This window comes from Sorex fumeus, unplaced genomic scaffold (genome assembly GCF_029834395.1).
Source record: "Sorex fumeus unplaced genomic scaffold, SorFum_2.1 ptg000006l, whole genome shotgun sequence".
In the NCBI taxonomy this organism is placed as follows: Eukaryota; Metazoa; Chordata; class Mammalia; order Eulipotyphla; family Soricidae; genus Sorex; species Sorex fumeus.
The window spans coordinates 68059370-68086139 of record NW_026606063.1 but is presented as its reverse complement, the minus strand read 5'-3'; the positions used below and the strand labels follow the sequence as shown (position 1 = coordinate 68086139).

At 44.6% G+C, this 26770-nt stretch overlaps 1 gene segment (V, D, J or C); it reads right to left on the bottom strand.

Annotated features, from left to right (window-relative positions):
* Nucleotides 1-3304: 3304 nt before the first annotated feature.
* Nucleotides 3305-26770, bottom strand: part of LOC130037606 (immunoglobulin kappa variable 1D-13-like) — a 34036-nt gene continuing 10570 nt past the window's right edge. The window contains 2 exon segments of the V gene segment in view: nucleotides 3305-3624; nucleotides 3733-3810. Of these exon segments, the coding sequence occupies nucleotides 3305-3624; nucleotides 3733-3810 (398 nt within the window).

The following is a 26770-nucleotide window of genomic DNA, read 5'->3' as shown; positions in this document are numbered from 1 at the left end:
CAAAACAACAATCTGATATCATATCACACCACAGAGGTTGGCCCACATCCAAAAGAACAAAGGCAACCGGAGTTGGCATAATAGTTCTTGGGTGGGAAGAAAGGGACTCTCCTTCACTGCTGGTGTGAATGCCAACTGATTCAGCCATTTTGGAAAACAATATGGACAATTTTCAAAAGATTAGAAATTGAGCTCCCATTTGGTCCAGCAATACCACTCCTGGGAATATATCCCGGAGAGGCAAAAAAGTATAGTCGAAATGATATCTGCACTTGTATGTTCATTGCAGCACTGTGTACAATAGCCAGAATCTGGAAAAAACCCAAGTGCCCAAGAACAAGATGACTGGCTAAAGAAACTCTGGTACATCTATACAATGGAATACTGTGAGGCTGTTAGAAAAGATGAAGCCATGAAATTTGCATATAGATGGATCAACATGGAAAGTATCATGTTAAGTGAAATATCAGAAAGAGAGAGACTGACATAGAAACCTTGTACTCATTTGTGGAATATAAAATAAAAGGCCCGCCTGTCCTTCACCAACTACAAGACCAAGATGACTGCCCTTTGATGTCCTGATGGATCTATCAGATTTTCTAGAAGGGCAATGGAGAAGATTATTCATGACTTCTACTCAGATCTCTTTAATAGCCACGTCCACTAGCCCGATACCAAATTCCGCAGGATGGATATGTCATTCCCAACGTTCTCCCTTCCGAAATCCGACACGCCATCTCATCGGTAAAGAAACAAAGAGCAACTGGCCCAGACAAGGTCAGATCTGAACACCTGAAGAACCTACCGTCAGTACTCATCAATACACTGGCTCGGCTCTTCACACGCTACCTGTCTGAATGCAAGGTTCCATCCCAGTGGAAAACCAGCAGGACTGTACTACTATACAAGAAGGGAGACATCAATGATATTGGCAACTACCGCCCAATCTGCCTTTTGTCTGTCATCTACAAGCTGTTCACTCGAGTCATCCTGAATAGGATTGGCAGAACACTAGATAAAAGAAAACCATGTGAGCAAGCCAGGTTCCGAAAAGGATTCAGCACCTTGACCATATCCACATGATAACCAAGCTAATTGGTTGCTCATTGCTAGGGAGTTCAAGATGCAGCTCTGTCTAACGTTCATTGATTTAAAGAAGGCCTTTGATTCTGTTGAGACGGAAGCGGTCATCGAAGCCCTAGCCAATCAGGGTGTTCAAACTCAATACATCAGGATCCTCAGTGAGCTATATTACGGATTCATTACCAGGATCTCACCATTCTACAAAGAAGAGATCATCAATGTCGAGAGGAGTTCAGCAGGGTGATACCATTTCACCGAAACTCTTTAGTGCCACCCTTGAGAACATCATGTGACGACTGGAATGGGAAGGAATGGGAGTGAAGATAGATGGTCGGCAACTATACCACCTCCTCTTTGCTGATGACATCGTTCAAATAACACCAAACATCAGCCAAGTGGCACAAATGCTGACCGACTTCCACCATGAGTGTGGAAAGGTCGGATTACATCTGAATCTCACAAAGACAATGTTCATGAGACACAGTCTTGTTTCTGACGTTCCATTCACTCTCACCAGAACAACCACCTCCGAATGCAACAGTTATGTGTACCTAGGTCAAGAAGTAAACATGATGAATGACCTGGCACCTGAGTTGCGCAGAAGGAAGAGAGCAGCTTGGAATGCCTTCAAGAGTGTTGAAGAAAAAACTAAGAGGATGAAGAACCTCCAGCTTCAAGCACATCTCTTTGATTCCACTGTTCTTCCTGCATTAACATATGCCTCAGAGATCTGGGTCTTACGAAAACAGGATGAGAACACTATTTGGGTCTCTCAAAGAGGAATTGAAAGAGCTATGCTTGGAGTATCATGCTTCACTCAAATGAGAGATAGAATATGAAGTTTTGACCTCTGTCAATGCTCAAGAATCAGGGACACTGTCTTGTTTGCCAAGGCATTGAAAATAAGATGGGCTGGACACGTAATGAGATTGAGAGATGAGTGCTGGGCTAGAGCCATTACTGACTGGATTCCATGGGACATCAAAATATCACGTGGACATCCACCTACGAGATGGTCAGACTTCTTCGTCAAGACTCTGAACGATTAGTTTCAGGCTCTTCATGTTCCTAGAATGAACAGATGCCATTGGGCTATGCTAGCACACAACAGGGATGAATGGAGATGTAACTGGCACCCGCTCGAGCAAATTGTTGAGTAACTGGATATCAAGTGATCAAGTGAAAATAACAGAATAGGAGACTAACACCCAAGATTATTAAAGATAAGTACTTGGAGGATTACTCCACAGCTTAGAATCTGGACTCACATACTGGGGGAAAAGGCAGCTCAGGTACATAAGGGATCACCAAGTAAATGGTGCTAGGAGGATCCGCTCAGGATGGGAGATGTACCCTGAAAGCAGACTACAGACCGAACATGATGGCCACTTAATACCTCTATTGCAAACCACAACACCCAAAAGGAGAGAGACAACAAAAGGAAATGCCCTGCCACAGAGGCGGGGTTGGGGGAAGGGTTGTCGGGTGGGGATGGTGGGGATGGTGGGAGGGATGCTGGGACCATTGGTAGTCGAAAATGGGCACTGGTGAAAGGATGGATACTTGACCATTGTATGACTGAAATGCAAGCATGGAAGTTTATAAGTCTGTAATTGAAACTCATGGTGATTCATTAATTAAAAAAATTAAATGCCCAAACAACTATTATGATAAAATATATATATATATATATATATCTTTTAAAGCATGGTTTCTAGGCCTTCTAGAGTGACCAGTCGAGCACATATGAACTCTGAATGACACTATCACCTACTTTCTTCAGGAAATAGTAGCAGCAGTGTAGCAGTGTCTAAATCGTTGTTCATTGATTTGCTTGAGCTGGCACCAGAAATGTCTCCATTGTGAGACTTGTTTTTACTGTTTTTGGCATATCGAATATGCCACGGGGAGCTTGCCAAGCTCTGCCGTGCAGGTGGGGTACTCTCAGTACCTTGCTGGGCTCTCGAGAGGGACGGAGGAATCAAACCTGGGTCGGCCACATGCAAGGCAAAATATTCTCTATAAATTCAAACAGCAGACCTGTTATCATGTCTGTGCTACTGGGATGAGAAGAATAATGGAGCCTGAAAATGTTTCTTCGACATGTACCAGAACTGTCCATCATTGCGCAGCCTCGCTGCATCTGACACACCCTCAGTGGGGGAGGCTCTGGGAGGAGTAGCTGGGACAGCCCAGGCTCATACAGCTGATCTCCGGGGGTTTATGTTTTGGCCTGTATCACTGTGCGAGGCAGATGACTATACTGTAGACAGTAATAAGTGGCAGCATCTTCAGTCTCCAGGCTGCTGATGGTGAGAGTGAAATTTGTCCAATATCCACTACCACTGAACCGGGAAGGGACATCTGGTTGTAATCTGCTTGCATGATTGATCAGGAGCCTGGGAGCTTTCCCTGGTTTCTGTTGATACCAGGCTAAAGCACTAAAAATGCTCTGACTGGCCTTGCAGGTGATGGTGACTCTCTGTCCCAGAGATGCAGACAGGGATGGAGGCTGACTCATCTGGGTAGCACAACTGACACCTGAGATAAAAAATATGAGTGGACATCATTATCATTAATCATAAGTTAGATAATTTACCTGAAGAGCCAGGCAGTCCAAAGTCATGTAAACCCCCATTCTCTCCTTACCCGGGAGCCAGAGCAGTAGGAAGCTGAGAAGCTCCACAGGGGCCCTCATGTCCACTCTGTGTGTGACAAAGACTGACCCTGCAGGGTGACACAGACTATTATTGGGTGTCCAGGCATGAGCTCTGAGGACTTGCAAATGAGAGGGGGCTGGGAAGGCTGTGCAGGCAGATGTGAAAGGGTGTATTTGGGGACCAGCACAGCTGCAGGGAAGTCAGGGGTGTGGGTCCCTGTGGGGAAGCAAAACTTTGCCCACAGAGAACATGATCCTCCCTGGGTCCCAGGAGGGCCCCAGTGTGAGCACAGAAGGGCGGGTCCCTGGTCTCCTGAGGTTCATGACACAGTTTCTTGCTCTCAGTGCTCCTTCAGCTCACATCCTTTATCACACATCTCTTTTTCTTCTCCTTTTTCTTCTTCAATTTTTTTGTTTTGTTTTTGGACCACATGAAGAAGTTCCCTAGGCTTACACCTAGCATTATACTCTGGAATCACTCCTGACAAAGTTCAGTGGAGTTGTGGAGTACCCTATGGAATGCCAAGGATTGAAATGGGTTGGCCACATGCAAGGCAAATACTATACCCACTGTGCTATCTTTACACACATCTCTTCTAATTTTGAGAAGCTCTCAGGAAAACCAGGTACAGAGCAATGTGATTTAAGTAAGGATAGGGTACAACCCAAAGAGAAATGACTCACAGTTAGTAGAGAAGGGCATCAAAGTGGGCATGAGGCAGTGCCCAACCTGGTATTTAGGCTCTGAACAGGGGTTAATACCCCAGTGAGCTAGTGAGGGTAGAGTGCTGGGTGAGATGAGTCAGTATAGACTCCAGTGAAGGGATAGATGAGATGAGTCTCCTCCACCAACTTCCCCTTGAATGCACTGTGCTCCTTCAGTTCACATCCTATATCACACATCTCTTTTTTTCTTTTTGTTTGTTTTTGGACAACATATAGCAGTTCCTAGGGGTTACTCCAGGCACTATGCTCTGAAATCACTCCTGACAAGGTTAGTGGTGGAGGTGCAGAGTACCCTAAGAGACCCAAGGATTGAAACTGGGTTGACCACATGCAAGGCGCACACCTTACCCACTGTACTATCTTTCCAAACATATCTTATAATTTTGAGCATCTCTCAGCAAGCCCAGGCGCAGGGCATTGAGACTCAGTAAGGTTTAGGGTATGACACCACAGAGGAATGATGACCAGTCTTAGAGGTGGGCATCAAAGTGGGCATGAGAGTGCCTAGCCTGGGATCTAGGCTCTGACAGGTAATAATACCCTAATGATGTGGTAAGGGTAGAGTGGTGGGTGAGATGAGTCAGTGTAGTCTCTAGTGATGATTCCCTCCCCCCCCCCCCCACCATTCAATCACTGTGTCTTCATTCAGTAGAATGTCCCTGGGAGTTAAAACCAACAAAATATTAAAAGCCCCAAAGACCCTCCATATCATCAAATTCAAGTTTCATGATGTCTAAGGACTGCCCTTCACAAACTGCTGGTCCATCTGGTAGTTTTCTATTTATGAGGAATCCAGAGCCCTAGGCAGGGTCAGAGATCCATGGAAGGTACCACAGAAGGTCCCAGGGGAGCCTTACAGTTATCATGGATTCTAGTGGAGAAGAGTTTCCTCACAGTCATCAGCCTGTGGCTGGGGCCTCCCCCGGTGCTTCTGTCAGACAGGGGCAGCACAGGGAGCCTCAAGTTCTGCAGGGCCCCTGACAGGACCCTCCAGAGTCATTTGAGACCTCAAACCTGATTTAGGCAGGAGAGATATCCCATCAGAGCATGCAGTACCCTACTCCACTTTTGGTTCTTGTGGCCTCCAGGGTTCTGCTCTCATTAGACAACCGATGACCCCATGAACAAACTTCTAACCAACTGATACTCTATGATTCCCATCAACTCACTTACCAAAGGGCAATCCTGAGAGGGATTCTTTGAGACAGGATTGTGTAAGGGTTACTAGTGGCAGGACAGGAGACAAGAGACCTCAGTTACAAAGGGCACCAGAGAGAGTGAAGGCGGGTGCCCTGGGTGCGTGTACTCAGAAGAGCAGCTCAGACCAGACACACACTTTTTCCTTCACTGTCTGCACCAGAGGAGTTGCCCTGAGGTGGTTATTATGGAAGAGGAAGGTGTTTGGGAAGAAGGAGGATGACACTCCAGGGTGTTCACACAATCCTGTTGTCACAAGAGGCTCTATGACTGCGCATTCCACCACAGGAGCTTCAGATGGTGGTTAGCACACAGAGACTGTCTGAGCTCCTGTGGCAGCTTCCTCTAATGATGAGGAAGGGACAGAGCAGCTGTCAACATTCTGCAGAGCCTCAGGGGGAATGCGCTGAGTAGAAGCTGCAGAGCTAGATTCAGTCTCTGATGCTCTGAACCCTCATATTGGCCCTGTAGGGACACTGGTCTTCTGGAGCAGCATAAGGACACCCAAAACATAACTATCAAGGTGATAGTTCCTTCAGTTTGATGGATTTCTGGTTTAAATGAAACAGCCAGCAGTTTCATCAACAAGGTGTTGTCTGACAAAGTTAAAATGATTTCTGAGTTCTCCTCAGCAGTCAGAATAGAAGAAAAAGGAGTAAAGTTGCCTCAGGGCCAACTTCTCTAAGTGCCCTGAGACAGACCCTGCTCAGAATGTGCTGGGTGTGACGCATCAGCTCAGGCTCCCTCACAGAAACACACAGGCTGGGGGCTCACACCACACACAGGGGATGCTCACACTCTGGGAGGCTGCAGACTGAAGGTCAAGGTCCCTCAGTGTCACTTCCTGTGAGACCCTTCTCCTGTCATCAGGAGTCCCTCACTCCCCTGTCCTAACAAGCCTCTTTTGGAATTTGTGCCTGTGGCGACTGCAAGGGAGTGGGGTGGGGGCCGTGTTCCCTGGTGTCCCTATACTCCCATCTAATCCCACTCCTGTGAGCTCATTTTACCTTAAGTGACTCTACTGCTCTCTCTCTGAAATATCACAGAAGAACTTAAATCAAATTATGAACACTGGATGTGGGATCAAAAGTTCATAGCAAAGAGGCAGGACAGGACTTCTATCCCCACAGCAGGAAAAGGGAAATATCTGCTTAGACTCTAAGCAGATACAACTCAGACTCTAACAGCTTTTACACTTTCCCACCACAGCAATGTCCCTTCTGACAATGGACCTGTTTCTGTCTCAAGGTTTCAAGGATTCAGGGTCTCTCTTGTCATGTATGGGGTTTGTCTGCCATCTCGTGGCAACTTAATAGGTTTCAGTTGATGATGATCTCTGTACTGCTGCTATTTAGAGACTTTCTCCAAGTCATTGGAACAGATACTGCAAAGCCTGTCAGTAAACCAGATTATACAAAAATGTACCTCGCTAAAGTCAGTCAGATTGTCACCTTCAACGTCAGTCCATCAGTGTCAGTTGCTGAGAATGAAACAGACATACAAGTGATAAACAATCACACATACAAGGACTGTGCAAGATTTAATATGACCTGGGCACTCCCAGGAGCTCACTGGAGACAATTCCGTGCAATGTCATTTCAAACTGGGTGCCAACCTGTGAGCCGTTGTTGGGCAGAGACATTAAGGACAGTGAGTGTGTACCTGCACATTCAATGAAGAGCAGAGGCTGGACTGTTCCAGACCAATCAGCAGTAACATTCAAGTATAAAGTCTAGACTCTCTCTGTCTCTTTCTCTCTCTCCCCCTCTCTCTTTTTCAAAAATTTTTATTAGTGAAACACCATGAGGTACAGTTGTAGATTTACAAATTTTTGTGCTTGGGCTTTAATTATACAGTGATCAAGTACCCATCCCTCCACCAGTGCCAATTTTCCACCACCACGGATCCCAGTATCTTATTTTTTTAAATTTTATTGAATCACCGTGAGATAGTTACAAGCTTTCATGTTTGAGTTACAATCACACAATGATCAAACACTCATCCCCCCACCAGTGCACACTCCCCACCACCAATATCCCCGGTATACCCCCCCCTCCACGGCAAACAATATTCCCCATACTCTCTCTATTTGGGGCATTATGCTTTGCAATACAGACTTTGAAAGGTTATCATATTTGGTCCTTTATCTACTTTCTGCACACATCTCCCATCCGACCGGTTCCTCAAGCCATTGTTTTCTTAGTAATCTCTTTTCTATTCCAGCTGCCTTCTCCCCTTTGCTCATGAGGCAGGCTTCCAGCTATGGAGTAATCTACCTGTCCTGTGAATCTACTATCCTTAGGTGTCAGCCTCATGTTATGTTTTTTTTATACTTCACAAATGAGTGCAGTCCTTCTATGTCTGTCCCTCTCTCTCTTTCATTTCACTTAGGATGATACTCTCCATGTCTATCCATATATAAGCACAGTTCATGACTTTATCTCTCCTGAAAGTTGCATAGTATTCCATTGTGTAGATTTACCAAAGTTTCTTTAACCAGTAATCTGTTCTAGGGCACTTAGGTTATTTCCAGATTTTGGCTATTGTGAAAAGTGCTGCAATGATGTCATTTCTACTGTGCTTTTTTGCATCCTTGGGATGTATTCCCAGAAGTGGCGGGGTCATATGGAAGCTCAATTTCTAGTTTTTGAAGGACTGTTCATATTGTTTTCCAGAAAGGCTGGGCCGGTAAGCATTGACACCAACAGTGAAAGAGTGTCTCTTTTTCCCCAAATCCATACCAGCACTGGTTACTTTTGTTCTTTTGAATGTGTGCCAGTCTCTGTGGTGTAAGATGATATCTCATTGTTGTTTTGATTTCCATCTCCCTGATGGCTAACAATGTGGAGCAATTTTTCATGTGCCTTTTGGCCACTTGTATTTCTTTTTTTGAGGAACTTCGGTTCATTTCTTCTCCCCATTTTTTGATGGGGTTGGAGGTTTTTTTTTCTTGTACAATTCTACTAGTGTCTTGTATATCCTGGATATTAATCCTTTATCAGATGGGTATCGGGTAAATATTCTTTCCCATTCTGTGGGCTCTTTCTGTATTTTGATCACTGGTGTTTTTTGAAGTGCAGAAGCTTCTTAGTTTGATATAGTCCCATTTGTATATGTTTGCTTTCACTTGCATGGTCAGTGCTGTTTCATCCTCAAAGATTTTTTTTCTTCAATGTCATGGAGAGTTCTACCTACATTTTCCTCTATGTACCTTATGGATTCATGTCTGATATTCTCTCTCTCTCTCTCATTTGCCTATGGTGCCCTCTACAAGTCAAAAACAATAAACAATTTAATATATCATTTTCAGGTACACTTATGCTGTTTGGGTACATTTTTGAGTGCCTGGTTATGTACTCTGAGATCTAAACTGTTTTACCCAGGGACTATCCAGACCTTGGGCTTTTCCTAAAGGGGAAGTCTCACACAACAATGTGGGGAAAAAGTGTTCATATTCCTAATAGAATGGTCAGCTAGTTGAGAAGAAATGACTAACAGGTGATCAGAGATTTTTCCCCTCTTTTATTTTCCCTCCTGACTCCCCCCAATCCACCATGCTTCTACACAGTCTCATTTCTCTCTCTCTCTTTCTCTCCTCTCTTTCTTTCCTTTTGGGCCTTATGGTTTGCAACATAGATACCTAAAAGTTATCATATATCTCCCTTTACCTGCTTTCAGTACTCAGTTCTCATCCTGGTGACTATTTCCAATTCTTATTGTTATATTGTAGGTGACCAGAGTTTAGAGGAGAAGCCAGGCTCAAATATCCAAATACTAGGGACTGTCGTGCCAGAATATGGTCACAAATGTTATTTTTGAAAAGGCAGGAGGGTCCCAGAGCCTAGGAGGAGCCTGTAAGGATAGTGGCACACGTGGGGGTGGGATGGCAGAAAGCAGAGGGCTCCTGGATCCTCTCTAGAGTGGCTAATGCAACCTCATTCCTCTTCCAAGAGAACGCAGACCTGCTCTGAGAACCACGGTGGCTGCAACACTGAGGAACCCTCATGTCATTAGCTCTAAACCGATTCATAAGGATTGTTTATATGGATTCATGAGAGATCAAAAGTAACAATTCAACCATTGTTGTTCTAGAATGCTTTCATGGTGTGTAGGATTCAAACCCAGGGCCTCAAACATGGGACACATGTTTTCTAAGTCAGTTAAATGCCTGGTCCTATATTGATTTTGGTCTGAGATGGTGCTTTAATTACCAATGTATGACTGTCTCTACGAATGATAGTAGTGGAGAGATTACAGGCACAACTAGTGCATCTCAATAGCTATTTTACATTTGAGTTTGGTATAATTTGAGACTATGCAGCCATGTCTTTAATGCAGCCATGTCCTGTCCTATACACTAATCAACACTGGAGTATACAATTTCCCAGATAACAGTGTGTTTTGAGAACACTATAAACAGTAACAGGAGAACCAGGCTGCCAATCATTAATCACAGACTTTGCTCATGCTCATGTAATCGATCTGGGTATCAGGGACCGATGAAGAAAAATCACATGGTGGGTAATTGTAAGCTTCCCTGACATAAGGTGCTACCGGTTCTGAGATGGACACCCTCTGTCTTGGGAACACAGAAAAAGAAGCTGTAGGCTTCCTTGGGGTCTGCATGTTGCACTGAATTACAGAGATGGAGAACAATCACAATGAAACAAATGGAAATTTTGCCAAACCTTGTAATACTTGGAAGAAATTGTGCTGCCTGTTCCTACAGAGCTTTGGAATAGATGATGAATCATTTTTTGCTTGATTATTACTGAAAATTCACTGGAACTGTCTTCAGAATTAAGACAGAGTGTGCTGTTAGACAGTTTATTTGTTTGACTTGATGCAAAATTGATAGTTGTTGTGATGTATGGTTTTCTCTATACAAATTTCACAAAGGTGCAAAACCAACAATGTGTGCAGCCCTCTGACCCAGCTGCTACACAGTCCAGCATGAAGGGCAGGTCCTCACACAGGGACCTCTGTGAGCCAGCAGGAGCCGCACAAAGCTCTGGGCTCAGAGTAACATAGAAGTTCTGGAACCCTAGCATTCAGTAGGTATTGGGTTGGATCTAGAAAACAGGGTCATCTCTTGTGCTGAGCTCAGGAACAGTGTCCACCAGGTAACTTGTCTGACAAGAGCTGCGTGGAGGCTCAGAGTCAGCCTGTTCCCAGGGCAAAACCACCCTCAGTTCATTGCCAGTTTTCCAAGGGACCCCAGTGAGGAAGGTTCCCTGCCTGCCCCATTGTCCTTCCTGCTACAAGGGTTCAGCTCCCAGAGGACTGTGTCTGCCCTAGAAAGCAAGTGTCAGAGAAAATCCTACTCTGCATTCTGCTTCCCAGGACCCCACTCACCATGAGGGTCCTTCAGAGGAATCCACAAAAAAGAGTAGAACTAAGGGTGACTGTGGCAGAAATAAGGAGAATGGGAACTGAGCCCTCCCCCCTGCCCCCCCACCCCCGGGAATGACATGTGTCCTGTGGATCCAACTGGAGTTTGCCACATGCAAGACCAGGGCCTTACCCACTGTAATATCTCTTCCTCGTTATATGATGCACTTTTCTATAAAAGTGTATGTACATCAAAAGCAAATTCCATTATACTTTAAGGGCTTTTTGAAAAGATTTGTGTCAATCATCTTAGGTAGTAATATTTCCCATACTAAAGTGGGCAAGGCATGGAGGATAAGATTAGGCTTCCCATGATTTGTTTGTCCACTAAAATTGGTCATTAACAGCAGATCCCCCTTTATATCTTTTAAGACATGGCTGGCCAGTCCTGTGCCTCTGACCAGGCCCTGATGTGGGGTGTCTGCAGTACAGCAGTGGCTCTCAGGGTCCAGTGCCACAGCTGAAGCCTCCTCCCCTGAGACCCCCAATACCTTCCTCTCACTCAGACTCTGCTGTCTTCTCACCAGCAAAGAACACATGTGGGCATCTAACCCTAGGAAACCAGAGAGGTTTGTGTTCAGGTCTGTGTCACTGTGTGAGGCAAGTGTGTAGCTTGCATATAGTAGCAAATACCAACATCTTCAGGTTCTACCTTGCTTATTTGAAGACTGAATTCTGTCCCAGCCCCACTGCCTCTGAACCTATCTGGGACTCCATGTTCTCGTTTTGAAACTTGATAGATCAGAACCTTTGGAGATTGCCCTGGCTTCTGATGGAACCAGCTCAGATAGGTGATTCTATCACTATGTAGGAGGCTCTCGCTAGACTTGCAGGAGATGGACACTGAGTTCCCGGGGACAATGGGAAGGGTCAATGGAGACTGGGTCAGCACAACGTCACCTCTAAATGCTGAAAAATATTGAGTGGAAAGAAGTGCAAGATTTGCAAATGTAAATAAAAATAAAAAGAAGTACAAGATTCTACTGAAATATGATTAACACCATTGTTTTCTTTCTTTAATAATATTAGTCACAATACTCCTTCCCTTCTTATCATTGCTAGAATGGTTTATATTTATTTATTTTTTTAATTAATTTATTTATTTATTGAATCGCTGTGGGAAAAATTACAGAGCTTTCAAGTTTAGGTCTCAGTCATGCAAATATCAATCACAATTCCCTTTACCAATACTTATTTTTCACCACAAAGAACCCCAATAAACCCCCACCCCCAACCCCCCCAATGTCTGTGGGGTAGATGAATTCTAGTTAACACTCTGTCTACTTTGACTAGCTTCATTGTTTTGATAAAAGTTGGATGAATGGTTTATATTTATATATCAAAAATATGCCATGGGAATGAAGAAGTGATTTTAGTGACACTGCTTGTGTCATTGCTATATTCTTCTCTCCAAAGCACAGACCCTTGTTCCTTCCAAAATGTGTCTCACTCTCTCAGCTCTATCACTTGTCCCATTAGATCATAAATGTGTCATCAAATACACAGACAGACACGCAAGTATCCCCAACGCTCCCCTGCTGAACTATTTCCATTTCTCATGTCCTCTGTCCTTACCCGGAATCCAGAGTATCAGCAGCCCCAGGACCTGAGCAGGGAACCTCATTTTGAGAAGTTGACTTGAGGAGTCCTTGGTGAGTGAGAGGAAGAGCACAGCTGACCTTTATGTAAGACTCAAACATAGACCCTTCCCCGGGAAAACATGCAAATCCACTGGTGGGTGCATGGGTGTGAAAACATGCTAAGGGAGGGGCGCCTCTCAGTTGAACAAAGTGACTTTGTTTTCTGTTCTATAAAAGAAGAGAAACTTGGGGATCTTGAAAGGTAGAAGGTAGAATTGAACTTATTTTAAAGTCTTATTGTGGAAAGATTGAGTTTTGTTCCTTACCTCTTCTAAATAATATATTTTTTAATCAGCAGATTTTTTATCTATGTAAAAATGTGTTCAGGTCACCTCAGAAAGCATCTGACCACTGTGCATCTCTATCTCCAACATGCCAATATGAGAGAGTTCTGGCACGTTTGTTCAGAGTCTCCTGCAAGACAGTCCTGTGAGTCACCAATTTTCTGCTATCTGTTGGTATCAAGTTAAGGTAAGTGTCATATTGTTAGAACCAAGTATTAGAAACTGCTTTTTTCCTGGATCTAGTGAATTAAATTCACAATGTTTATGTGCAAAGAGCTCAACACAGAAAAATCTCATCCGCCTCTTAGTGACAGGGGCTTTCTAACCTTGTGAAGATAAACCTAGAAAAAATGTTTGCCTGCTTTTTTCCCTCATAATACAGCAACTGGAGTCCTGCTCTTTCTGGTCACACCTTCCCTTGGTGGCTGTGTCCCACTGCACTGTGAGTGTCCCTGGTGTCTCGGGACTCAGTGTCTCTGCCTGCTGGAGAATCACCTGCAAGGCAATGCCAGACTCTCAGCCAATGATCTGAGATTGAATCCTGAGTCCTTCTTCCTCTGCAGTCAGAGCAGGGAGGACTGAGGGTGAGGAGAACACTGAAGTCCCCATGCCCTGAGGTGCTTCTGAGGCAGACGACTTGGATCCAAAGTGCATCTTCCAAGGGTGTGAAGCCCCAGCTCAGGCTCCCTTTCAGGAACACACAGTCAGGGGCTCACAACACACACACGGGATTCTCACACTCTGAAAGACTGGAAAGAAAGTTCAAGGTCCTGTAGGGTTACTCCCCTGAGCCCATCCTACTGTCAGCAGGAGCCCCTCCCTCCCTTGTCCTCACAGGTCTCTGCTGGTGGGCACCTGAGAGTACAGAGGGCGGCTCCATGGTGTCTCTATGCTCCCATACAATCACCCCTCCTGTGTCTGGGAGGAGTGATTGCATGGGATCATACAATCACAGTGAGTGGTGGTTTTTCACTCATGTCTACAAATAAGCACCGTATAATTATTCAAAATGTGCATTGGTGGGGCAGAGTTGGGCATAACCCCAACATTCTCATGTGGCAACACTAATATTGTCCGTAGCAGACATGTACGGACTTTCACTTTCTACTCACACAGCATAAATCATATATTTTATCTAAAACTCAGTCATTAACAGTCATTTCAATACTTTCCCCATCATACCCACGGGACCTCGTCCCCATGAACAGAGAGAATAACTCTGTTCCTGATCCAGCACTTCTAGGATCCAGGCTCTTGCTCTAGTCAGTAACGGGTGTTTCTGCCATCTAGTGGTTGTTTATGAAAGGGCAAATGCTGGTCCCAGGGATCCTGAGAGGGACTTCAGCAGTCTTTGCAACATTCTATGCCATCCGTCATCAAACCAGACTCTAATGCAAAAATATAAATAAAAAAGTCCAGTCCTTGATAAACTGATCAAACGAGACCCCGTATCGCCGCCCACGAACGAGCCCTCTGGATACTCAACAAGTGGCTTAAACCTTAATCCCAGAGACTCAGAAACAATGTCCAGGAAGTAACAAGTACCTGGCTGAGGTGCATCCGCACAGGGGCTGATACCAGATTTTCCAAGACTCTGAGCAGAGAACATGGATTTAGCAAAGAGAACAAAAAATAAAATGTAGATCTGAATTTATTTCTATCGAAAAGTGGAAAATTTTAATTTATTGATCATCAAAACATAGTTAATGTTCTGTTGTAGGAAAGAAAATCTAAAGAGATTTAATATTTTTGTAAAACTTGTTTATATTGACCTACTACTATATAGAATATAAAACTAACAAGGAATTCTGAAGATACTAATGACTTTCAGGCACATATATTGACTCTGAGCTTTTCAAGAGTCTTTGAAGCAGGAAGCACAGTCATTGTGATCAATTGTATATTCCCTGTGAGGAACACACAATAAGATGTTGGGCTAAACTTGGAGGTGAAAATTTTCTCTTTCCCATGATATCTCATTTGCCTTCAATTTTTATAAAACTTTTATTTTCAGACACTGGATTGAAATGTCCCTTCACATACAAATGGCAATGAATAAAAAATACCAAATTCCCATCAATCTAACGTTGCGTTTTTTTTTTTCAGCGACAGATATGGCACAGATCTCTGCAGACACAGGAGCAGATCTAAGCAGCTGCCCAAGTCTGAAGTTGCTGGGCCCTGGTAACGTTTCTCCCTCTGGGTCACAGGAGAAGGTTCCTAGGCAGGGCGAGCAGGCACCCTGTGGTATGCACTCGGTGTGAGCATGTAGGTGTGTACCTATCACAAAACGTTGGGGTGATAATATGCTCATTTTATTTTAAAAAACTAGTGAAACAATGGTTGATGGACTTTCTTGAGTGTCATTTTCCTCACATAGCAGTTCTGAATGAAACTACACCCAAGTTTTTTAGGAAAGATTATCTCCATAAAGTAAGTCATCAGATCTATACCGACATCATTAGGAAAAGAGTCGCAAAGACTAGATGTGTCCCTTAACTCCCAGCACTTCACAGCTTAACTGCATCTGACGCTCTCAGCAAGGGAGATGCCAGGACAAGCAGCTGGGTCAGCCCAGCCTCACACAGATGATCTCTGGGGTTTACGTTCTGGTGTGTATCACTGTGTGCCAGAGCTTATCATACTGTTGTCAGTAATAAGTGGCAGCATCTATAGACGTCAGACTGTTTACTATTTCATTACTTCCACTTCACCCTAAAAGTAAAAATTTCCCTTCTCATCTTCAAAAACTTGTTCCTTTTCCATCTTTAATTCATGACAGAACTGAAAATTCCTTGACCTCCTTGACCTGTCTTCCTATCTTTCATTCTCTTCCCTTGAGCATGGTTCAGATGCGGTGGCTGAGACAGTCCAAGTTGATCGAGTTCTCATTGAATTTCCTCTGTCCCATCACAGGTGCATCCCTTGCTCGAAACTGTTGCTCTGAGTCACAGAGGCTCTCATATCCCAGACGTAACACCCAATGCCTTAAGAAGATCACTTAGAGCTCCGGGACTGGTGCGCCCAGCAGCCCACCGCCCCCCCCCCATCCAGGTGGGTTGGAGGAGCCCAGCGGAGCCCCGCCCCTGACCCCAGACGCGCCGCCCGCCCAGCGAGCCCCGCCGGAGGACAGCGCGGACCCCAGCCCCCAGCACGTGTCCAGCTCCGGGACTGGTGCGCCCAGCAGCCCACCGGCACCCCATCCAGGATCCTGGGAGGGAGTGGCCTGGGACTGGCTAGGGGCGTGGCCTCTAAGAAGGGGGCGTGGCCTCCTAAAAGTGGGCGTGGCCTGCTTCCGGCCGCAGGTATATCACTCACTCCAAGCAATTTGGACCTTCATCCTTTCGTCCTTTTCATCAACTTGTTACCTAATACCAACCAAAAATTTCTCACCTCTTCTACTACAATTCAACAAAACCCCACTCGCCTACTCCATTTCCAACAAAAGTTCAGTTGGAAAATAGCTATACAAGCTCAGTAGTAAATAGCACCTCCTCCAAAAGTTTCACTCAATGTCAGTTATAAAACAAAGAATAACGCCTGATTGAGAAGAAGGTCAGACTCAGAAAGATAGAAGAGGCGCATCTAGCAGCAACAAAGCTGAACGGCTCCTGGCAGTCTCTCCTCACTCAACCAGAACAGTAAAAGCGAGTGTGAAGGACCAAACCACACTGGTCACAATGGTAAAGCAACGCAAAAGCCCACCAAACTTTCTTATTCACGAGGCTAGCCCAGAAGACATCAACAGTACTATAGCGTTAGACAATATCTCTGACAAGGAATTCAGAATGGAGCTACTCAGGATGCTTAGGGAACTAAAAGAAACAATGGAAACCAATGCCAATAAAAGACAAGAGGATTTGAAGGCAGAAATGAGGAAAATGCAATCGGAAATGTCGGACCTGAAAAACCTGGTAGCCGAATTGAAAACCTCAGTGGAAGGCCTCAGCAGCAGAGTAACAGCGTCTGAGAACAGAATCAGTGAGCTTGAAGATCAAGTTCAGAGACTTGTCAGAAAAGAGCAGAAAATGGAAAAGAGACTCACAGTTCGAGAACAGATGGCAAGAGAAGATCGCGATGAAGCCAAGAGGGGTAACATAAGAATTATTGGAGTCCCAGAGGGACAGGAAGAAAACCTTGATGAAGAAGAAACTGTCAAAGAAATCATTGCTACAACGTTTCCAGAGCTGAAGAAAACTTGTGACCACATCCAGGAGGCCCGAAGGGTACCGGCTAGAAGAAATCCGAATAAAAATACCCCAAGACACATCCTGATCAAAATGACCAAAACCTTAGACAGAGACAAAATTCTGAAAGCAGCAAGATCGAAGAAAGAAATCTCTTACAAAGGAGCATCCTTAAAATTCACAGCTGATTTTTCTGATGAAACCCTCAGGGCCCGAAAACAGTGGTGGGACATAGTGAAAAAACTCAATGAAATAAATGCTTCTCCAAAAATACTTTACACAGCGAGACTCTCATTCATAATAGAAGGAACAACACACAGTTTCACAGACAAACAACAGCTCAGGAACTTCATAGACTCAAAACCATGGTTACAAGTACAACTAAATGGGCTACTTTAAGGCAAGACAGGCCTCTCAAATACACCAAATTTCAACTGAACAATGGGACAAAATCCCATAACAATAATCTCTCTCAATGTCAATGGGCTAAACGCACCAATTAAAAGACATAGAGTGGCAGGATGGATTAGAAAATTGAACCCAACATTCTGCTGCCTGCAAGAAACACATCTCAATAGTCAAAGCAAACACAGACTCAGAGTCAAAGGCTGGAAAACAATCCTACAGGCAAACAGCTCCCAGAAAAAAGCTGGGGTAGCCATCCTAATATCAGACCACATCGATTTCAGAGTGAAGAAGGTCATAAGAGACAGTGAAGGCCATTTCCTATTGATCAAAGGATCTGCACAACAGGAAGAACTTACAATAATAAATGTGTATGCACCTAATGAGAGACCAGCAAAGTACTTAAAACAACTACTCATAGATTTGGAAAAAGACATCGATAGCAACACAATACTAGTGGGAGACTTCAACACCGCTTTGTCACCTCTTGATAGATCAACCAGACTCAAGCTTAGCAAGGACATACTTCATCTGAGGGAAACAATGGAAGAAAGGGACTTAGTAGATATATACAGGACACTTCATCCACAAAAAGCTGAATACACATTCTTCTCAAGCGTACATGGAACGTTCTCCAAGATAGACCACATGCTGAGCCACAAAACATGCCTCCATAAACTTAAGAAGATAGAGATTATATCAACAATCTTCTCAACCATAATGAGCAGAAATTAGAAGTAAATCACACACAAAAACAGAAAACTAAATCAAACACCTGGAAATTAAAACAGTGCGCTATTGAACAATGAGTGGCTTAGAATGGAAATCAAAGAGGAAATCAAAAGATTCCTAGAAACGAATGAAAATGAGGACACAAGTTACCAAAACTTATGGGACACAGCAAAAGCGGTTTTAAGAGGAAAGTTTATAGCTCTACAAGCATTCCTCAGAAAGGAGGAGCAAGCCTACAAAATAAACTAACCTCACAGCTTAAGAACTTGGAGAAGGACCAACAAAAGGAGCACAACCCTAAGAGGAGAAAGGAAATAAAAAAACTCAGAGCAGAGATTAACGAGATGGAAACCCAGAAAACAATCCGAAAGATCAATGAAACCAAGAGCTGGTTCTTCGAGAAAATTAACAAAATCGATAAGCCCCTAGAAAAACTCACAAAGAAAGGGAGAGAGAAAACCCTAATAAACCGAATCAGAAATGAAAAGGGGGTCATTACAACAGAAACTACAGAAATTCAAAGGATCCTCAGGGAGTATTTTGAAAAGCTTTATGCCACGGAACATCAAAACCTCGAGGAAATGGATAAATTCCTAGACTCCTACAGACTCCCAAGGCTGAACCAAGAAGACCTGGAATATCTGAACAGACCTATCACCATCAAGGAAATTGAAATGGTAATAAAAACTCTCCCCAAGCACAAAAGCCCTGGCCCGGATGGATTCACCAGTGAATTCTTCCAAATCTTTAAAGAAGACTTACTCCCAATCCTCTTTAAGCTTTTCCATGAAATTGAAATATCAAATACACTTCCGAACAGTTTCTATGAAGCAAATATCACACTGATACCAAAAGCAGACAGAGATAACGCAAAGAAAGAGAACTACAGTCCGATATCCCTGATGAACACAGATGCAAATATCCTCAACAAACTACTAGCAAATAGAATCCAACTACTCATCAAAAAGATCATACACCATGACAAAGTAGGATTCATCCCAGGGATGCAAGGATGGTTTAACATTCGGAAATCAATTAACATAATCCATCATATCAACAAAAGAAAAGATAAAAAGCATATGATCATAACAATAGATGCAGAGAAAGCATTTGACAAGATCCAGCACCCCTTAATGATGAAAACCCTAGCCAAAATGGGTATAGAGGGGACTTTCCTCAGCATAGCTAAAGCCATCTACCACAAGCCTACAGCAAGCATCATCCTCAATGGGGAAAAACTGAGAGCCTTCCCTCTAAGATCAGGGACGAGACAAGGATGCCCACTCTCTCCACTGCTGTTCAATATAGTCCTGGAAGTACTTGCAATAGCGATTAGGCAAGAAAAAGATATTAAGGGCATTCAGGTAGCAAAGGAAGAAATCAAGCTCTCACTATTCGCAGATGATATGATAGTATACTTAAAGAACCCAATAACCTCCACGAAAAAACTCCTAGAAACAGTAGACTTGTATAGTAAAGTTGCAGGTTATAAAATCAATACCCAAAAGTCCATGGCTTTCCTATACGCAAACAGTGAGAGAGAGGAAAGCTATATGAAAAAATCAATCCCGTTAACAATTATGCCCTAGAAAATCAAGTACCTAGTAATCAGCTTAACTAAGGAAGCAAAGGACCTGTACAAAGAAAACTACAAAACGCTACTTCAGGAAATAAAAGAGGACATGAGGAAATGGAAAGATATCCCCTGCTCATGGGTCGGGAGACTTAACATTGTCAAAATGGCAATACTACCGAAAGCAATGTATAAATTCAATGTAATTCCTATAAGGATACCCATGACATTCTTCAAAGAAATGGAGCAAACACTCCTGAAATTTATATGGAACAATAAGCCCCCACGAATAGCTAAAGCAATTCTTGGGAAAAAGAAAATGGGAGGAATCAACCTCCCTAACTTCAAACTTTACTACAAAGCGGTAATAATCAAAACAGCATAGTACTGGAACAAAGGCAGAACTGCAGACCAATGGAACAGAGTTGAATACACTGACATCTCCCCTCAATCATATGATCATCTAATCTTCGATAAAGGTGCAAAAAATGTGAAGTGGAGTAAGGAAAGCCTCTAACAAATCGTGCTGGCATCACTGGACGACTACATGCAAAAAAATGGGCTCAGAACTCTGCTTAACACCATGTACAAAGGTAAGATCAAAATGGATTAAAGACCTCAAAATCAGACCAGAAACCATAAGATACATTGAAGACAAAGTTGGCAAAACCCTCCATGACATTGAGGCTAATGGTATTTTCAAAGATGACACGCCACTGGCTGAGCAAGTGAAAACAGAGATAGATAAATGGGACTATCTTAAACTAAGAAGCTTCTGTACCTCCAAAGAAACAGTGACCAAAATACAAAGACAGTCTACAGAATGGGAAAGAATATTCGCTGAATACACATCTGAAAAGGGGTTGATATCAAGGATATACAAAATACTGGTTGAACTCCACAAGAAGAAAACATCCAACCCCATCCAAAAATGGGGCAATGAAATGAACAGAAACTTTCTCAAAGAAGAAATCCGAATGGCAAAAAAGCACATGAGAAAATGCTCTACATCATTAATCATCAGGGGGATGCAGATCAAAACCACAATGAGATACCATCTCACACCTCAGAGACTGGCCCACATTCAAAAGAACAAAAGCAACCATTGCTGGCGCGGATGTGTCGAGAAAGGGACACTCCTTCACTGTTGGTGGGAATGCCGACTGGTTCAGCCCTTTTGGAAAACAGTATGGACATTCCTCAAAAAATTAGAAATTGAGCTCCCATTTGACCCAGCGATACCACTCCTGGGAATATATCCCAGAGAGGCAAAAATGTGTAGCCGAAGTGACATCTGCACTTGTTTGTTCATTGCATCACTCTTTACAGTAGCCAGAAACTGGTAGAGACCTGAGTGCCCAAGAACAGATGACTGGTTAAAGAAACTTTGGTACATCTACACAATGGAGTACTATGTAGCTCTTAGAAAAGATGAAGTCATGAACTTTACAAGCAAGTGGTACAATATGGAAAGTATCATGCTAAGCGAAATGAGTCAGAAAGAGAGGGATAGACATAGAAAGATTGCATTCATCTGGGGGATATAAAATAACAAAATCTGAGATTAATACCCAAGAATAGCTGAGATCAACACCAGGAGGATTACTCCATAGCTTAGATGCCAGCCAGGTATTCTAGGGGAGAGGACAGTTCAGATAGAAAAGGGAACACCAAATGGAGGGTGTTTGGCGGATCTTCCCAGGAGGGGAGATGCAGGTTGAGGGTAGACTGGACTGAACATGTTCGCCACTCAATGCCTCTTTTGCTGATCACAACACCCAAAAGGAGAGAGAGAACAAAAAGGAATGCCCTGCTACAGTGGCAGGGGGGAATGGGGGGATTGGGGGGATGGGGGGAGGGATATTATCCTGGTGGTGGAAAATGGGCACTGGTGGAGGGATGGGTATTTGATCGTGGTATGACCGAGATCCAAGCACAAAATATTTGTAAATCTACAACTGTACCTCATGGTGTTTCACTAATAATAAAAAAATTAAAAAAAGGAAAAAAAATAAATATCACTTGGGTTTGCAAAAGAAAAAAAAAGAACACTTAATCACTTAATCACTTAACTTCCCATTAGTCGTCGATTTGCTCGAGCGGGTGCCAGTAACGTCTCCATTTGTCCCTGTCCCGTGCTAGTGAAGCCCAATGGCATCTGTTCGCTCCGGGAACATGAAGGGCCTCAAACCGATCGTTCATGATCTTGACGAAGAAGGCTGACCATCTGGAAGGTGGGCGGCCACGAGGTCTTTTGACATCCCGTGGAATCTAGTCAGTAACAGCTCTTGTCCAGCGGTCGTCTTTAAATCTCATTCCGTGACCAGCCCATCTGATTTTCAACACCTTGGCAAATGAGACAGCGTCCCTGATTCTTGATCGTCGACGGATGTCAGAACTCCGGATTCTTTCTCTCATTTGAGTGAAACGTGATATTCCAAGCATATCTCTTTCAATTCCTCTTTGGGAGACCCGAATAGCGTTCTCATCTTGTAAGCATAGGGCCCAGGTCTCTGAGGCATATGTTAATGCAGGAAGAACAGTGGAATCAAAGAGATGTGCCCGGAGCGGGAAGTTCTTCGTCCTCTTAGCTATTTCTTCCATGTTCTTGAAGGCGTTCCAAGCCGCTCTCTTCCTCCTGCGCAGCTCGGGTGCCAGGTCATTTGTCATGTTGACCCCTTGACCTAGGTACACATAGCTGTTGCATTCGGAGATGGTCGTTCCATTGAGAGCGAATGGGGCGTCAGGAACAAGGCTGTTTCTCATAAACATTGCCTTCGTAAGATTCAGCTGTAGTCCTACCTTTCCACACTCACGGTCAAAGGCGGCCAGCATTTCTGCTGCTTGGCTGATGTTTGGTGTTATTAAAACAATGTCATCAGCAAAGCGGAGGTGGTGTAGTTGCTGACCATCTATCTTCACTCCCATTCCTTCCCATTCCAGTCGTCGCATGATGTTCTCGAGGGTGGCACTGAAGAGTTTCGGTGAAATGGTATCACCCTGCCGCACCCCTCTCTTGACATCAACGATCACTTCTTTGTAGAATGGTGAGATCCTGGTAGTGAATTCGCAATAGAGCTCACGGAGGATCCTGATGTATTGGGCTTGAATGCCCTGATTGGCTAGGGCTTCAATGACCACTTCCATCTCAACAGAATCAAAGGCCTTCTTTAAATCAACGAATGTTAAGCAGAGCGGCATCTTGAAGTCCCGAGAAACCTCAATGAGCTTGGTTATTATGTGGATATGGTCGATGGTGCTGAATCCTTTGCGGAACCCTGCTTGCTCGCATGGTTGTCCTTCATCTAGTGTTCTGCCAATCCTATTTAGGATGACTCGAGTGAACAACTTGTAGATGACAGACAATAGGCAGATGGGGCGATAGTTGCCAATGTCATGGATGTCTCCCTTCTTGAACAGTAGTACGGTCCTGCTGGTTTTCCATTGGGACGGAACCTTGCATTCAGACAGGTAGCGAGTGAAGAGCCGAGCCAGTGTATTGATGAGTACTGACGGCAGGTTCTTCAGGTGTTCAGGTCTGACTTTGTCTGGGCCGGGTGCTGTTTGTTTCTTTACCTACGAAATGGTGTGTCGGATTTCGGAAGGGAGAACTTTGGGAACGACGTACCCGTCCTGTGGAATTTGGTATGTCAGCACGTGGACATGGCTATCAAAGAGATTTGAGTAGAAGTCATGGATAATCTTCTCCATTGCCATTCTGGCGGATTTGATGGATCCATCAGGACGTCGGAGGGCAGTCATCTTGGTCTTATAGTTGGCGAAGGACAGGCGGGCGTTACGAATACTTTTCCCGGCTTCTGCCGCATCTACCAGTACTTCTGCTCTTCTCTCTTTGAGGTCTTCCTTGATCGCATCTCTGCACTGCTTTGCAAGCTCGGACGTTAGCTTGCGGTTGCTGAGGCATTCGCCAAACCACGTTGGCAAATAAGCTCAAGAGTTTTCGAAGATAGGCGATTTTTTGTGGCTATCTCTCTCTTGGCGTTCCTCGCACATTCATGGAGGTGCTGAACCAGTCGATCGTACTCCTCGTCAATGTTGTCAACAGTGGCATCTTCCCATGTTGCTGCAATAGTACCAAAGAGTTCCCAGTTGGTGGTGGTTCTGGGAGTTCTCTTTTTGAACTTTGCAGCCCTTTCTCCCCTCTCTGTGAAGTAGAATTTTGCATGAAGGAGACGGTGGTCCGATCCCGTTCAAAATTTTGGGACAACAGCGACATCAGTCAGGCAAAACCGTTGATTGAATATGATGTGGTCTATTTCATTGTGGAATCGTCCACCGGGAGACTCCCATGTCCATCGTTTAGATTCTGCCTTCTGGAACTGTGAGTTACCATGGATGGTCTTGGTCGACATGATGAACTCTGACAGTCTCTCACCCTGTTCGTTCCATTCTAGGCCATGGGTCCCGGTGTGAAGTTCTTCAGCTGATTTTCTCGGTCCTATCTTGGCATTAAAATCACCCACAATGATCTTGAAGAAGGTGTGGTCTTCTTTATAGAACTTCTCTAGCTCCATGTAGAACTTCTCGATTTCTCTTTCATCATAATGAGATGTTGGTGCGTAGACAACGAAGATAGAAACTGCAGGCAGTGAGCCACATCTATTCAAATGTAAACGTCCGATTGGGGTTGTTAGGCATTCGAACGAATCAATGCTCTTGGCCAACTTTGTGTTGACAAGGACACCGACGCCTCCAACACCTCTTTTATCGCATGTTCCGAGGAACAATTCTTCTCCAGTGTCGAAAACGGCATGGTGAGATTCGTGCCTTCTTGTCTCAGTCAGACCAATGATGTCGTACTTGATCATTCGTGCTTGTACCATCAGGTCCTCGATGTATGCATCTGATGTAGCGTATGTGCATTGAAAGTACAGACGATCATTTTTGTCTTCCTTCGTTGTGGCAGCCTAGGTCGGCCTTGAGATTTTGTCGGCCTCTCCTTTCTCATGCTCATCAATGCTGCCATGTCGGTGAAGCCTTCAGGGTCAGGTGAATGAGACCAGTTGTAGTTACTGGTTTTGGCATATCGAATACACAGCGGATAGCTTGCCAGGCTCTTCCGTGCGGGCGGAATACTCTCGGTAGCTTGCCAGTCTTTCCGAGAGGGATAGAGGCTTTTGGGGCGACCTCTAATCACCCTTGTAGGTGTTACCATATTTGATCTCTATCAAATATGTTACTACAATTCCGGAAGATGGGTATTTAGTGTCTTATGATGTGTCGCGTGGCCGCAAGCGGCTGCGTGGGTCTGGAAAGCATCCTGGAGTGTGGCGACGGCTGGGTAGTGGAAGTAGTGTCGAGAGTGGAAGTCTGCCAGTGGGGTATTTGTCTGGGTAGGGTGGGTCTCCTGTGCACAATTGGATCCCTGGGTGGTTGATGGAAGCAGACAGGGAAGGGTAGGGTGGGGCTCCTGATTAGAATTCCTTTGTCACCTGTGGTGGTGGGAGCAAGCAGAGAAGCTCTGTCCCTGGGTCAGCCAAACCTGGAGTCCAATGTCTCAGAGAGTTCCGCTTATCTTTTTCTGTGGGTCTTCAGTCGTGCCTGGGTCTCGGCTGGAGCTGCCACGCGGGTCCAGAAAGCGTCCTGGAGTGTGGTGATGGCTGGGTAGTGGAAGTAGTGTTCCTTAAGAAGATGAGGTGATAAAACTACAGGACAGTGAATGAGAACATCCTCACAGTTTATGGGATTCACAGACAGTAGAAGAACTTCTCTATGGGGTGCAGGGTGCCACAAGGGGTGGGCAGTCAGTATGGAGTGAAGATAGAACCACACAAGAACTATCACTCTGGGCTAGGGCAAAGAGCTGTCCTGTGTGAGTCAACATCTGGTTCCTAAGGGTGCCATCCCACCACCTCATCACCATCACTGTTCTTTCATTCTGAAGCCTGATCGTGGAACTGCAAACCCAGCTCTCCCTGCACAGTCCTATCCCCACCACTGAATTCATCAACGAACAGACAAAACCATACCCCCCAAGAACCACTAGCCCAGCAGGACATACACATGCCAAAGTACTGAGTGTCTTGAGGAGGCTCTGGAATGTTTTCTAGGAAGCTGCAGGGTCCAGCAGAACCCTGCAGTGATCATGGAGTCTAGAGGAGACAGTTTTCCTCTTCAGTGGTCAGTCTGTGACTGGGGCCTCCCTGAGTTTTCTGTCAGATAGGAGCAGCTCTTGGGGCTTCCCTTCCTCTGGGCCCAGAACCAGGGTCATTTGCTGCCTCCCACCTACTTAGCAGGAGAGCTCTCCCCAGCTTGCCACGATTGCTCTTCCTGTAGCAGGATCTTGTTAAATGGATCTTGTTGTCTTCTAAGGGAGTGTGAAACCAATCCCTATATGATCAACTGCTCCCTGCACCACAATTATCAACAAAGACCCTGTCAGGGAATCATGGATACGGGTCAGAACTTGGGGTCAGGAATAAGCAGTATGTAAGAGAAACCTGGGCTTTAACTCTGCAGCCACCACAGCCTGTTTGATGCTAGATGACCTGGGGTCAGTGAGTCCAAAACAGAAGTTCCAAGAACCCACATATTCAGGCTCCATCAGGGAGTCAGAGGAGAAAGTATGGGGCTATGTGTGGAAGGAATTGGGAGAAGAAGAGAGAGTGGGATTTCAGAGCTGTCCCCCTGTCATGTTGCTATCGGGGAAATAAAGTCCACAGATGCTTCAGAATAGGTAGAGGAGATGTTCATCACCGGTAGGTAAGTGCTAGGTTCTATGATTCCAAGAAATGTGATGGATGTTACTTTGGAAAATTGAAAGAGGGTCCAGAGACGAGGAGAAGCCTTTGAGGATAATGGTAAAGGTGGGGGTGGGATGGCAGAGAGGAGAGGGCTCCTGACTCCTCTCTAGTCTGGTTAATCCAGCCTCA